At 45.6% G+C, this 13,179-nt stretch overlaps 1 protein-coding gene across 2 annotated transcripts in view; it reads left to right on the top strand.

The window, feature by feature from the left end:
- Camsap1 (calmodulin regulated spectrin associated protein 1) overlaps positions 1-13,179 on the top strand; it is a 67,525-nt gene that overhangs the window by 42,749 nt on the left and 11,597 nt on the right. For both annotated transcript variants that reach the window (XM_021641059.2, XM_021641058.2), the window contains 9 exons: positions 2,803-2,942; positions 3,030-3,126; positions 3,432-3,609; positions 7,063-7,154; positions 7,564-7,648; positions 8,262-10,629; positions 11,822-11,958; positions 12,431-12,639; positions 12,952-13,054. In XM_021641059.2, coding sequence (XP_021496734.1) covers positions 2,803-2,942; positions 3,030-3,126; positions 3,432-3,609; positions 7,063-7,154; positions 7,564-7,648; positions 8,262-10,629; positions 11,822-11,958; positions 12,431-12,639; positions 12,952-13,054 — 3,409 coding nt within the window. The remainder of the gene's footprint in view (positions 1-2,802; positions 2,943-3,029; positions 3,127-3,431; positions 3,610-7,062; positions 7,155-7,563; positions 7,649-8,261; positions 10,630-11,821; positions 11,959-12,430; positions 12,640-12,951; positions 13,055-13,179) is intronic.

Below are 13,179 nucleotides of genomic sequence, written 5' to 3'. Positions count from 1 at the left end.
ATAAGAGGATTATCCCTGACACACTGGGAGGAGACCCCCAGAAGACAGTTAAGGCTGGCTTGCCTTGTTAGCACAGATTGAAACCTTGTGTAAAATGGTGGAAGTCAAGAATCTAACCATTGCATCTGCTTTTACACAACTGGCTCAGTAGGTGCAGTTTTTGGCCTGCCAGTGATGTAATTTTACCTGCCAGTGGGTGTGGTCCTCAGGCTGTCACAGCTGTGGACCAGAATAAGACCAGGAACAGTACTTTGTGTCCTGTAGGCTGACTGGGCCAGAGGCCAGGAGGAGGAAACCTGTGATAGCCCAGTATGCAGTACATGACTCCCATATTCCCATATAGACCGCAGCTCAGGGCGAGCCTGGGAATCTGGTCAGCAAAAAAAAAAAAAAAAAAAAAGGATGTGAAAAGAAAATATGAATATATAAAAATAGTTTAAAACTGCAAGAAAAAAAAAGGCTTAAGCTTTTCTGTAGTTCTTGGAAAAGCTTCACATTCTTAGATGTGGAGAAAGTTAATATCTCCCATATAATTTCTTGACTGTTCTGTAAATATGTTGTCAGTCCAGTAAATACTTCTGTTTTTAACCAAGATTGACAAGGCAACCTAAGAGCAAGGTTGTAACATTTTATTTTGGCATAAATTTAATGTGTAGCAGATAGCTCAAAGAATTTCTGTTTTTTAAAATCTAGCCTTCCAAGGGTGATACTTTCTCACTTTTATGTTTGGGGTAGCTTAGGGACCAGATGCTTTCTTGCTAATCTGAAATGTATGTATGTACTCTGTATGTATGGCTCAGGGAAAGGTCCTGAGTCACAGGCCTTGTCCAGACTTGCCACTTCTCCCAGTGATGTCCACTCACCTGACACTCCTTGTTTTTAGTTGTTAGGCTTTGCAGTCTCCCTAAAGCCACAATGCCCTTTGCCTTTCTTGATTTTCAGGCTTATGTGTTGGTCCATCCTCCCTTGGTTGGTTGGTTTGGTGTTTCCCTATGATTTGTCGGCCTCAGACTACTCTGTGCATCCCAGCATCTGTGCCTAGTGTGCTCTTGGTCAAAGTGGTATGCGCTGGCCTCTTAAGACCACTAAAGAGAAGTGATTCAAGCTTCGTGATTAGCTGACTCTGTCGTGGCAGAGCGCCTTGGACTCTGGATCTTCTTTAGTCTTCTGCCTCCTCAACTGATTTTCATAACTGGAGCATCCAAACCTCATTTCCTGTTTGTTGTCTCCTAGCTGGCATTCTGCAGGCGTATTTTTGTCTATTCCCTGCCAGCACATTTGTCTGTTGATTCACATATTGAACTCTCATTACAATCTCATCACCTTGTAGTCTGTGTTTGGTTCCATTTCTCTCATCATACTTGTTACTTGTTGCTTGTATTTTCACAGATTTTAACTGCGTTAATTTTGAAGAATAAGAACATGGGGCCCCTGTTCTATAAGTTTACATTCTGTTTAACTTTACACTGGCAGGAACTATGGCATTGGCCCAGGGCAGTTACTTGGAGCAGGGGAGCAGCACACAAACCACAGAAGAGAGATGTTCAGTAGAGAGCTATGTGTTGAGGAGGCACATAACTTAGAGGGCAGGGAAGGGCTGGGCAGTCAAGAATGGTGGAAAACAATGTTGACATATCCTGTTCTTGGACTAATGACTTAGTGTGGAAAACAGCATTTGAGATCTTTTTTCTTATTTTGGTACTTGAGCATGATGGACTAGTACTCTGCCTATTTTTTATGGTGCCACATTCAGGGGCAAAGCCTTGGTGTATGTAGCTCATGATCCTACAATTGCTGTTTACTGGTGCCTGCTAAGGAGCACCTGGACAAACACTGGATGTTTCCTTTCAGGGATCCTTATTTATTGCCTGTACCACATTAACCAGTGGAGGGTCTGCTTTACTGAATTTCCTTACCTGAGATGTTGGGAAGATCCTCACACCTCTTCATAGAGGAGGCTTGTACTATGTATAGTTTTCTTGATTTGGAGGATTAGAAACCTTCTTTGACAATTGTAATTTTATGCATATATGAAATTAACTTTAGGCAGAGGTCTCTGCTTGCTGAAGGAAACACAAGCATTTCCATAAAGTTATTTTAATATTATTGTGTGTGCATCAGTGTTGTATATATGTGGGTGTTAGCACAAATGTGAAGGTGAAAGCATGTCATTGTGGACTTGGTTTTCTTGAACTTTTTTTTCTTTCTTTTTTGAGACAGGGTTTCTCTGTATATCCCTGTCTGTTCTGAAACTCGCTCTGTAGTCCAGGCTGGCCTCAAACTCAAAGAGATCTGCCTACCTCTGTCTCCTGAGTGCTGGGATTAAAGGTGTGTGCCACCACTGCCTAGTTGTTTTCTCCTACCTTTATGTGAGTCCTGGGGATTGAATTCAGGTTGTTGGGCTTGCTTGTAGGTCAAGAGCCTTTACCCATTGAGCCGTCTTGAGGGCCAGAACCACAAACATGTCTAAAGGGTGATATTTGCTGTTGATTTCTTCGTCTTGTGCTGCTCTCAGGCCTTGCAAGCACTCTGCTACTAAACTCTGGTTGCAGCTCACCACTGTTCATTTCAGGAATCCAATCTTGAACTCTCACATGATTTATATTATAAGTGCAGATTCTGGAAACTTGCCACATTTTCTTTCTACTATTAGTCACCTGTGAAACTCATTGTCTTTTAAAGTCTCTTTACCTTGCTTATTTTATCACCACCCCTTCCACACAGTTTCAGTTCAGAATTGTGTATCTATATGCACCCTGTGAGCAGAATATGCCTAACAGTCTACCTGTCTGTATCTGCTAGATATTTGCCTGAAGGAGGTACCGTCGATGGCTGACAGCCTGTACAACATCCGGCTTCTGAGGGAGTTTTCCAACGAGCATCTGAACAAGTGTTTCTATCTCACCTTAGAGGACATGCTGTATGCTCCCCCAGTGCTGAAGGTAAAGCTGCCATCAGAAATGCACGTAAAGCCAGCTGCCTTTGAGTAGGTGCTTACTGTACCTGGGTTGTTGTGTGTTTTGTTTTAGCCGAATGTTATGGTTTTTATTGCTGAGCTCTTCTGGTGGTTTGAGAATGTCAAACCAGATTTCGTTCAACCCCGAGATATTCAAGAGCTAAAGGATGGTAAGTGACAACTGAATGATCATAGCCATTTTCTTGAGAGCCCTAGGACTGATGCAGCCCATCTATGAAGAACAAGGTGGCCTGTGTGTCAGTGCTTGGGCAGACCTAAAGCCAAGGCTTGCCTTTCTGTCTCTTCCTGTTCTAGTCTATAACAGTTTTTAAGGGTTAGCCTAGGGCCTTACCTGCTAAAACCAATTTTGAGAAGTTTGGTTTTTAAATAAAAGTTGAATTGTTTTCATGGTTCTATAGGTTCTTTGTTCTTTGCTGATATTGTGACCATAAATATTTTTGTAACATTGCTATAGCTAAAACAGTATTACAGCAGAAGAGCAGCCGACCTCCTGTCCCGATTTCCAATGCAACCAAACGCAGCTTCCTGGGTAGTCCTGCTGCCATGAGCCCCGCTGACCTGCCACCACCCACCCAGCCTCTCACTGAAAGCTGTCATCGGTACCACCTCCACTTGGAAGAACCTGAGTGTCTGTAAGTCTGTCTATCACACTGCTTTTGGGGTCAGTTTACCAACCTGTTTCCTTTTACACAATAGCCTGAGAAATGAAAACTATTTTCTTAAGTAAGTGATGCAGAAAGTACCTGAGTAGCTCCTATAGTTGTCTGTCCTCCTGCCCTCTTCTTCTATCCTCAGTCTCCTCTCTAGAGGCCAGGAGTCTGTAAGACTCTTAGTTGCAAGATTTTTAAATAAGAGTATTTATGTAATGTAATTAATTAATGCAGCTTAAATACATCCGTTGTCTCTTCACAGCGAATTATAGTTTCATAAATGATCTAATGAGGAGGAAACTGAAGGAACAGTCTAAATTTGCTCTGAAATATAGTCTGATAGAAGTTAGGAATGAAGGATGCTCACCTGTAAGCAATACTGGTTCATCTGCTTCAGGGAGCAATGGATTTGATGATGAGACAGTAAATGGAACTGTTGAAGAGTGCTTTTTGAGAACTGATGTTTATCATTAAGACCTAGAATTCCGCTGGATCTGGGTTGATTGGCTACAACCAGGTCAGTGGGCATGTGGGGTAAGATAGTGAGAGCTCTTCTTGGAGGGGCCTTGAGCCTCTTATGTGAGAGGAGGCATGTGTCTGACCCAGCTGAAAGAATATTTTATAATGGAAAAATATGGAGATTGAGTTGAGATTCAAAGTTAAAAAAATACTTAGAAGTGCTTTTGAATCACTTGTAGCTGAATGGCCGGTTACATACATGTTGGAAAGGACCTCAACTTTCTCAGGTTGGCACTAAAGATGCTGGAGGGTTGGGTTGGGCCAGGAAGAGAGTGTTCAGGGGCCCAGGAAGCAGGTCAGGTGGTGCTGGGAGTGTTTAAGGGCTGAGATTCACTGATAGGATCCTGTCCTTGGAGCCGAAATGGAAAGCTGTGTGTGGCTCAGAGCCCATGGACATAGACTGTGGCTGCGGTGTAACAGCATATCAAAGGTAGAGCTCTAGAGCCTCATGGTGCCTTATGTGGGTACTTAGGCATTCTTGTTAGCAGTTCTTGTATCCAGTCTTTGTACTGGATCTTTATTGTCAGGTCCAGATCATGCAGTTTTGTGTGTGTGTGTATGTGTGTGTGTGTGTGTGTGTACATGGAGTATGTGTGCATGCATGTGTATGGGAGTTAGTTAAAGCAGTATTGGTATCATTTGTGCACTGGCTCAGTCACCTTTTCTACCTAACAGTGGCTGTGAAGGCTTTCTCATTCATCAAACTCGTTCCCTGAATAGCTCTTCACTATTGCATATTCTGGCTCTGTTCTGTGTGATTTTGCTGGACCTTGGTGATGTGGGTGGCTGTAGGTTATCTATTTCCTCTGCTAGGCCCAGTGGAAGTTTTTCTCTGCTCTCTGCTGGGCTTCCTGGATTCTCTGTGCCTTTTACCCTTTCTGTGCAGCTTTTCTCCTACTGTCTCCTGCTCTTTCTTGTGTCTCCTCTGTCTTTGAAGGACCGCTCCCTGTCTTTGTCCCTTTGCGCTTAACCTTAGCCGCTATAGCCCAGGGTGTTGAATGCCCCCGTGATCCCTGCCCCAACTTTATTACTGTTCTTTGGCCAAGTTCTTCCCCAAAGTGAAGTAGCAAAATAGCTGCCCTGCAGTGTGAGTGTGCTTCCTGATGAGCAAATTAGTGCCAGCCCCATGGGTGGGTGTCAGTACTGCAGCTGCACTGAACAGTGCTTACCTGGCCAGTGCCTGTGTGGCACCCGTTGGGCCCATGTAAGTGTGTGTTCTCATGGCCACAGCCATGAGTCCTCTTTTACTCAAGCTGTAATTGAAGAAGTAGAAAAGGTGTAAATAATTGTGGACTTTTTTGTGGCTGTTTCCATATTGTCCTCCAAAATGTTTGACTCCCAACTTTGTGGGAGTGTCCTGTTTGTCCATGCTCATGTTATTCTTAGCATTTTTAGTCAGTTTGATATAGTGGAATCATCTTTGTGGTCTTTTAAACTATTTTTATTTTTGTGTTTTTGAGACAGGCTCTCAGTTTATAGTCTTGGATGGCCTGGAACTAGCTCTGTAGGCTCTGACTGGCCTTTGGCCTTGAACTCAGAGATCTACCTGCCTCTGCCTTCTCAGTGCTGGGATTAAAGGCTTGTACCACTACTGCCTGGCTTGTGAATGTGACATTTTCATATATACATTATATGTACAATTGTTCTTACCCTTCCCCCAGCCACCTTGCTGGTCCCCTTTGTGATAGTCACTTGGGATTTTGTGTCATACAGCCGGAAGTTGTTTGATTAGTGCTTGCAGCTTTGCAATCTGTGAATGATTGTGTTTGTACACATGTATGCGCCTGTGTATGTAGACCAGAAATTGATGTTGGGTGTTCCTTGATCTATATGCCACCTTCTCTTTTGAGGTAAGGTCTTTCATTGAACCCAGAGTTCAGTGATTGGCTAGACTAACTGGTCAGCAAACCTCTCCAGTGCAGTGATTACAGATACACATTGCTCTGCCTGGATTTTTTTTTTCAATGCAGTTTATTCAGGAACCTTGAACAATCTTCTGACCCTGGGGAAAGCCAGCCCACAGCTTAAATAGCCTCTGGGTAGCCAACCCCAGTGTGCCACGTGGGCAATGCAGATAGGTCCACATACACGGAAGCAAGCCAGAGCCTCAGCCTTAGCCAAATATGGAGTTGTTTTTGACAGAGAGCACTCACCATCGGGAAGGTGGAAGGCGGAAACCAGCTCCATCTTTAAGGCACAGCATTTCACAGCTCTCTACAGTTCCCCCTTTTTGTTTTAGACGCATCAGGCAAGAGTAGAGGTCTGATCTCTGATATTAGAAATAAATTGGTACCAATGTTCATTTAGGTGTCATCCACCCAAAGAGCATCAGACCCGACCGATACCTTTTTCTCAGAGGCGGGACCTGGGGCATCAACCCGCATGCAATCAGACATGCTCTTCTCTGGGTCGAAAGCGGCTGACCCTGAGTGCAGTTCTGCCTGGATTTTTAATGTGGGTGCTGGCAATTGAACTCAGGTCCTCCTTAAATTTGTATGGCAGTCACTTTACCAACTGAGCTTTTGCCCCAGTCCAGTTTGGGATTTTATGTCAAATTCAAAACTTTGTCACTTTTCTTTTGGTTCAGCTTTATGGAAAGTTATTTTCCAAGAGAGACCTGTTGACTGCTCCCATTTTAGTACTAGTTTATAGTGGTCTCTGTTAGTTATATGCCTTTGCTTTTTACTTTTATATTGATTGAGTGTGTGTGTGTGTTTATGGTTGCATGTATTCCACAGCGCCTGTGGAAGTCAGAAAGTTCTTTCCTTCTACCGTGTGGGACCTAGAGATAGAGCTTAGGCTATTAGGGTGGCAGCCAGTGCCATTCTCTGCTGAGCCATCTTGCTATCCTCTGCCTTTGCTATTGAACTTAAAGTTTGATAAACTCATTATTTTCTCTGAATTATTTTTATTTAGTGGGAAAGGAGCTTCCACATTTAGTCCATCCCATCCTTTGTTGCCACTGAGGCAGAAACAGCAAAAAGTGTCACAGGCAGAGGACGTCCCTGGTGAGAGCACGATTCTCTTCTTCTCTTTTGTTACTTTCTCTTTTCATGGCTTAGTAAAATAACCTCAGAATTAAGTGATCTTACTCTGATGTACCCATTTTAGTTAAGAATAGCAGGATAACATTTAATTTGTATTGATACAGATGAGAATTTATAGTCATTTCAAATCTGGTAAGTTCTGTGTCGCACGCACAGAGTGGCAGGTGTCCCGAGTACTCTGCACTGACTACTGTGCTCTACACACTGTACTTTTTGCAGCTACTAGAAGTTGTGTTGTTTTGGGCATTGGCTTTCCTGAGTGTGTAGTGGGCTGAGTTAGGATTTGTTACCTGTTGCATTGAAAGAACTTCAAGTGGTTCACAGTTGGTTACTTACCATTGAATTATTGCTTATTTTCTCCAAACTGCAGATCAGCGACACAGATCAAATTCTTTAACTCGGGTTGATGGTCAGCCACGAGGGGCAGCAGTAGCATGGCCAGATAAAAAAAACAGGTGAGTGACTTTGAACTGTTTCTATTTGGGTATTCACTAGGCTGAGCAACAGTTCTCCAGCTGTGTTCCAGGGACCCTTAAAGACTCGCCGAGCCCCTTCAGGAGCTGGCAGCAGTGTTTCACAGCAGTGCCAGCACACTAGCTCTCTTCTGTGCTTGTCCTCTCCTGTGAGCCACCATGTACTTGCACACTGGCTGTGTGATTCATGCTGTCCTAGCAATGGAGGGAGACTTGAGGGTCCGGGAGTCAAGAGAAATCTGTAAAAGCAGTAGTGCTACCTATACTGTAGGTGCTTTTGTTTTAGAAAGTATCATTATTTTTCATGTTTCTTGTGATTTTTATTCAGGGTTTAAAAAAAATATCTGAGCTTTCATTTGCAGTGTGTGAAATGTAGTAAATCAAAGTTCATTGGGGCCTTGGTTAGTTTAAAGGGTGTATGAAGGAATGCTGGGGGCAAAGTGTTTTTGAATCATTTACCTAAAGTTGCCTTTGGCGCTCTTTTGTCCTAGCTTGTTTATATAAGGCTTTTGCATGGAAGATTGGTACTCTCTCTTTATACCTTGAACTCTTTTCCTTCAGGCTGTTGAACGGTGGGTTTCTTCTCTTATTTCAGGCCTGTGTCCCAGCCAACACCCTTTGCTCTCCATCATGCTGCAAGTTGTGATGTGGACCCCTGCTCTGGTGACAGTGTCAGCTTGGCCCGCTCTATCAGCAAAGATAGCTTGGCATCCAACATCATTCACCTGACTCCACAGAACCAACCCCATCCTACAGCTGGAAAGACCAATGGGAAAAGCCTACTAAGCAATGTCAACATTGAGGACGAGGAGGAAGAGCTTGTGGCCATCATCAGGGCAGAAGTGTCTCCTCATTCCCCAGAGATCCCTGGGACCTCATCTGAGGTCCCAGGCCTGGTAGCAAGTGTCAGGTCTCCCCAGAGACAGGTGGACACTTTGGAGAGTAAACCTGACAGTTTTTACTTGGAGCCCCTGATGCCAGCAGTACTTCGGCCAGCCAAAGAGAAGCAGATTATTACTAAGGAAGATGAGCGTGGAGAAGGGAGGCCAAGGACCATCATGCCTAAGAGGCCTAGTGAGGGCTCCCAGAGTCTGGTACGGAAGAAAGTGACTGGTAGTCAGGGCAGTCGTGACTTGAACAGAACTTTCACCCCAATTCCCTGTTCAGAATTTGCTTCAGGCGTTGATCCCACGGAGGGAGGACCACAGTTAGCAGAAGTTACAGGAGAAGGACAGCCTCTGGCCCTGGGTAGATTTGATCCATTACCTCAAGGGCAGGCTGCTGATGGATTCTTCCTCCATGTAGGCAGGGTTGAGGAAGATGAAGGGAGGTGGTATGTTGGTTCACAGAGCCCCAGCTCCCACGACTCAGAACCCTGGACCATCCTGAGGCAGGACTCTGACTCTGATGTGGTGGACGTAGAAGACGCAGAGCAGGATTTCATTGGTGAGGACCATCCTGTGGTTATCCCTAGATATGCTGGTGAGGAAGAATCAGCCAAACTACAAGAGGACATGAAGGTCAAGGAACACGAAGACAAGGATGATGCCAGTGGTCGCTCGAGCCCGTGTCTGAGCACGACCTCCCAGCTCAGCAGTATGTCCATGGCAAGTGGAAGTGTAAAAATGACCAGCTTTGCTGAAAGGAAGCTCCAGCGGCTTAACAGCTGTGAGACCAAGTCCAGCACCAGCAGCTCCCAAAAGACCACCCCAGATGCATCCGAAAGCTGCCCAGCCCCACTGACAACATGGCGCCAGAAGAGGGAACAAAGCCCTGGCAGGCACAGCAAGGATCCTGCCAGCCTGCTGGCTTCGGAGCTGGTGCAGCTGCACATGCAGCTGGAGGAAAAGCGCAGAGCTATTGAAGCCCAGAAGAAAAAGATGGAGGCATTGTCTGCACGGCAGCGTCTGAAGCTGGGCAAGGCAGCCTTTCTGCATGTGGTAAAGAAGGGGAAGGCTGATGGCGCCCCACAGCCACTGAGGCCCGAACACTTCACGAAGGAGTTCGCACAGCACAATGGGGAGGACTTGGATGATGGCACTTGTAAAACTGAAGGGTTCCTTGTCAAAGAAGAGCAGAGAGACCTCAGTGAGTCTCAGGATGTGGCATTTGTCCAGCTATATAAACCCAGGGACCCAGCTTCTCTGCATGATGGAGAGAAGCACAGAGTGGTTTCCTCCGCTCTCCTAGAGGACAGTGTTGGCGAGGTAGATGTGACTGAGTGTGACCTGTCCATTGAAAAGCTTAATGAGACCATCAGTACACTGCAGCAGGCTATACTGAAGATCTCCCAGCAGCAGGAACAGCTTCTCATGAAGTCCCCCACAGTGCCAACACCAGGCACTAAAAATAACTGCCAGGACCAAAAGGTAAAGGCCCCAGTTCACTTTGTTGAGCCACTTTCTCCAACTGGTGTGCCTGGCCACCGAAAACCCCCACGGCTTGGCCAGGGTCGGAACTCCCGTCCGGGAAGGCCAGCTGAACTGAAGGTTCCAAAAGACAGGCAGCAGGGTTGTTCTCGGAGTAAAACCCCAACACCCAGTGTGGAGACACTCCCACATTCACGGTCTTTGCCCCCAAGCACCCATCCACGGTCACCCTCTGACCCAGGTGGGGAACTCCCTGAGAAGTGTCTCTTTGACAGTTATAGGCTTCATGATGAGAGCAACCATCGGACACTTGTTCTGTCCCCTTGCAAAGATGCAAACATTGTATCAGAACAGATGAACTTTAAAGAGGGTCTGGATACAAGTATAAAAGAGGCAGGGCTGAGCTCCTCTGCCATCACAGGCAAAGAACACACCCTGATGGAAGAGCCGCTAAGGAGCAAGGCCAGCCTCATTGAGGTGGACCTCTCTGACCTGAAGGCCCCTGACGAGGATGGAGAGGTGGTTGGCCATGAAAGCTCAGTGGAGCTTGGTGGAGATGGTGACCAGAAGCCTGGGGTTGGTTTCTTCTTCAAGGTGAGTTGGTAGTGTGTTGAAGTGTAGTCACGTTGCCTTGGTTGTGAGGCTGTCTCAAGAGCTCTGTTGTAAGCAGATTCCATAAGCAACCAGGGGAGAAACTTGTTTGCCTCTGTGGGCTGCAGAAGCCTTCATCCTGAGGGTGCCCAGCCAGATGTAATCACAGGCAGCACATCCTAGAACCTGATAGTTTTCGTGACTCATAAAATACTTTATTTCTCTGGTGGCAAATAAGCGTTAGAGATGTCTTATTTCTCCAACATGCACTTCTTTCTCAGAGAAGAAATGAACTATGGACTCTGGGGATTCTCTTCTGTCCTGACCATGTCTGTATTCTGCTGACCACATGGCATAGTCTTAGCTTTATGTACATTTTATTGACATTTGTGGTGTGTTTGTGTTTGTGTGTGTGTAAAAAGCCTGAGGTTGACAATGGATATTTTACCTGTTTGCTCTACATCTTATGTATTAGACAAGATTGAATGAGTTCAGGATGATATGGCCGTAGACCACCTTATGTACTGAGATAAGGTGTCTTACAGAACCCGGAGTTTACCATTTCAGTTAGCTTGGCTAGCTAGTTTGCTCCACAGATTCCCTATCTTACTTCTCATGTACTAGGATTACACACAGGCTATTTTTCCTACTTGGCTTTTGTGTGGGTTCTGGGGATGTGAACTCAGGTCCTTACTTTTGCCCAGCAAACATTTTCTCTACTGAGCCATCTCCTCATTCCCATTTTTGCTTTGTATGGTATGGTTGCAGTTACATTGGGGTTAGCTCAGATTGTGGAAAATGTGTGGCTTTGTAGGGAAACTGAATTTGGCACAGGGCATGTAGAAGGTCATCTAACTGAGGCTATTTTGATGGCGTGGATTTTTTTCCCATTGTGTCACAATGATTGTACATATGATAATCTTATTTGTTAGTTAAAAAGAGTCAGAGCTGGGCATGGTGGTGCATGCCTTTGGCAAGCAGCAGCAGATAGGTGGCTGAGTCTGAGGCCAGCTTAGTCTGCATAGGGAATTCTAGGCTATCCAGGGCTACATAGACTCTGTCTTATCCCCCTCTCTTAAAGAAATCAAATTTTCTGAGTATATGTTGAAGTTCATACTTGATCAAGGCAAGCCTAAATTGGATAGTTTAAGGGGTTCCTTGTACTGTCACTGACTATAAAGTGATGGTTTTGTAGGATGAACAGAAGGCAGAAGATGAGCTTGCGAAGAAGCGGGCAGCCTTCCTTCTCAAACAGCAGCGGAAGGCTGAAGAGGCTCGTGCACGCAAGCAGCAGCTGGAGGCTGAAGTGGAGCTCAAGCGAGATGAAGCCCGGTAATCTCTTCCTCGGCAGCCCCCAGTCTATGTTCAGTGGGGCAGCTTACAGCCACTAGAGATTATGGCTGAAGAGACTCATTTCTCTTTCCTACTGTTGCTGCTTACCATTTACTAGCCATGACAGGACACATCTATGCCACTCTCATGCCAGGCACTTCCTTTGGGTGATCCTTAATTTTCATATCAGTCTTACAAAGTCCTGTGCATTCACTGTCCATTTTAATGATGAGGCTGCCAATATACAGCACAGGAAATAGCTTGTCTGAGGTCCCAGCACTTTCCAGGGAGTTCAGGTGATTCAGTATATCACTGCCTTCTGTCCCTGTGCTCCCAACAGCTCTACTAACCCTCAGAAAGAACTACAGAGAAAGACCCTAGAGAGGGTTTCGGGAGGTGGGTGTGCTACATTTATTTGTTCTTAGGAAGAAAACCTCTCACCTAATCTCTTCTGAATCCATTTTGCTCTCAGGCGTAAGGCTGAAGAGGATCGATTGCGGAAGGAGGAGGAGAAGGCAAGGCGAGAGCTCATTAAACAGGAATACTTGCGGAGGAAACAGCAGCAGGCCTTGGAGGAGCAAGGACTTGGCAAGCCTAAATCAAAGCCTAAGAAGCCTCGGCCAAAGTCAGTTCACCGGGAAGAGTCCTGCAGTGACTCAGGAACCAAGTGCTCTTCCACCCGTAAGCCTTACCCAGCATCCTTGCTGCACTTTTTGTTTAGTGCTTGCCCTTTTTTTTTTTTTTTTTTTTTATTTCATTGTTATTTCTCAAGACCTGTGTGAGGTGGGCAGGGTGCAGGGTGTTATCCATCCCTTCCATCAAGTTTGAGAAATTGAGACCAAATGTGATGCTCTGAGATGGTAAGGGGTACCCAGGGGTTGGGCCAGAGAGTTGGCTGGGTTTGACAGAAGGAAGGTCCATATTGGTGAGTTAGGACAGCGGGGATGGGCCTGGTAAAGCTCTTCACAGTTTACCAATTTCTTGTTCCTGCAGCTGACAACTTGAGCCGAACTCACTCAGGCTCCAGCCTCTCCTTAGCATCTGCAGCAACAACAGAACCTGAGAGTGTTCATTCGGGGGGCACACCTTCTCATCGGTAAGGAGGCCAAGAAGTATGGGGCATCTTAGTGCACTTGTAAAGAAAAAGAGAGAGCCTTCCAGATCAAAGCTGAAGGAGAGATGTTTCGTAACCAATTCTACAATGTTTAGGAGGAAACCCAG

The sequence above is a fragment of the Meriones unguiculatus genome, chromosome 8, assembly GCF_030254825.1.
Source record: "Meriones unguiculatus strain TT.TT164.6M chromosome 8, Bangor_MerUng_6.1, whole genome shotgun sequence".
Classification (NCBI taxonomy): domain Eukaryota; kingdom Metazoa; phylum Chordata; class Mammalia; order Rodentia; family Muridae; genus Meriones; species Meriones unguiculatus.
The sequence above is the reverse complement of the archived record's forward strand: the minus strand, read 5'-3'. Positions and strand labels throughout refer to the sequence as shown.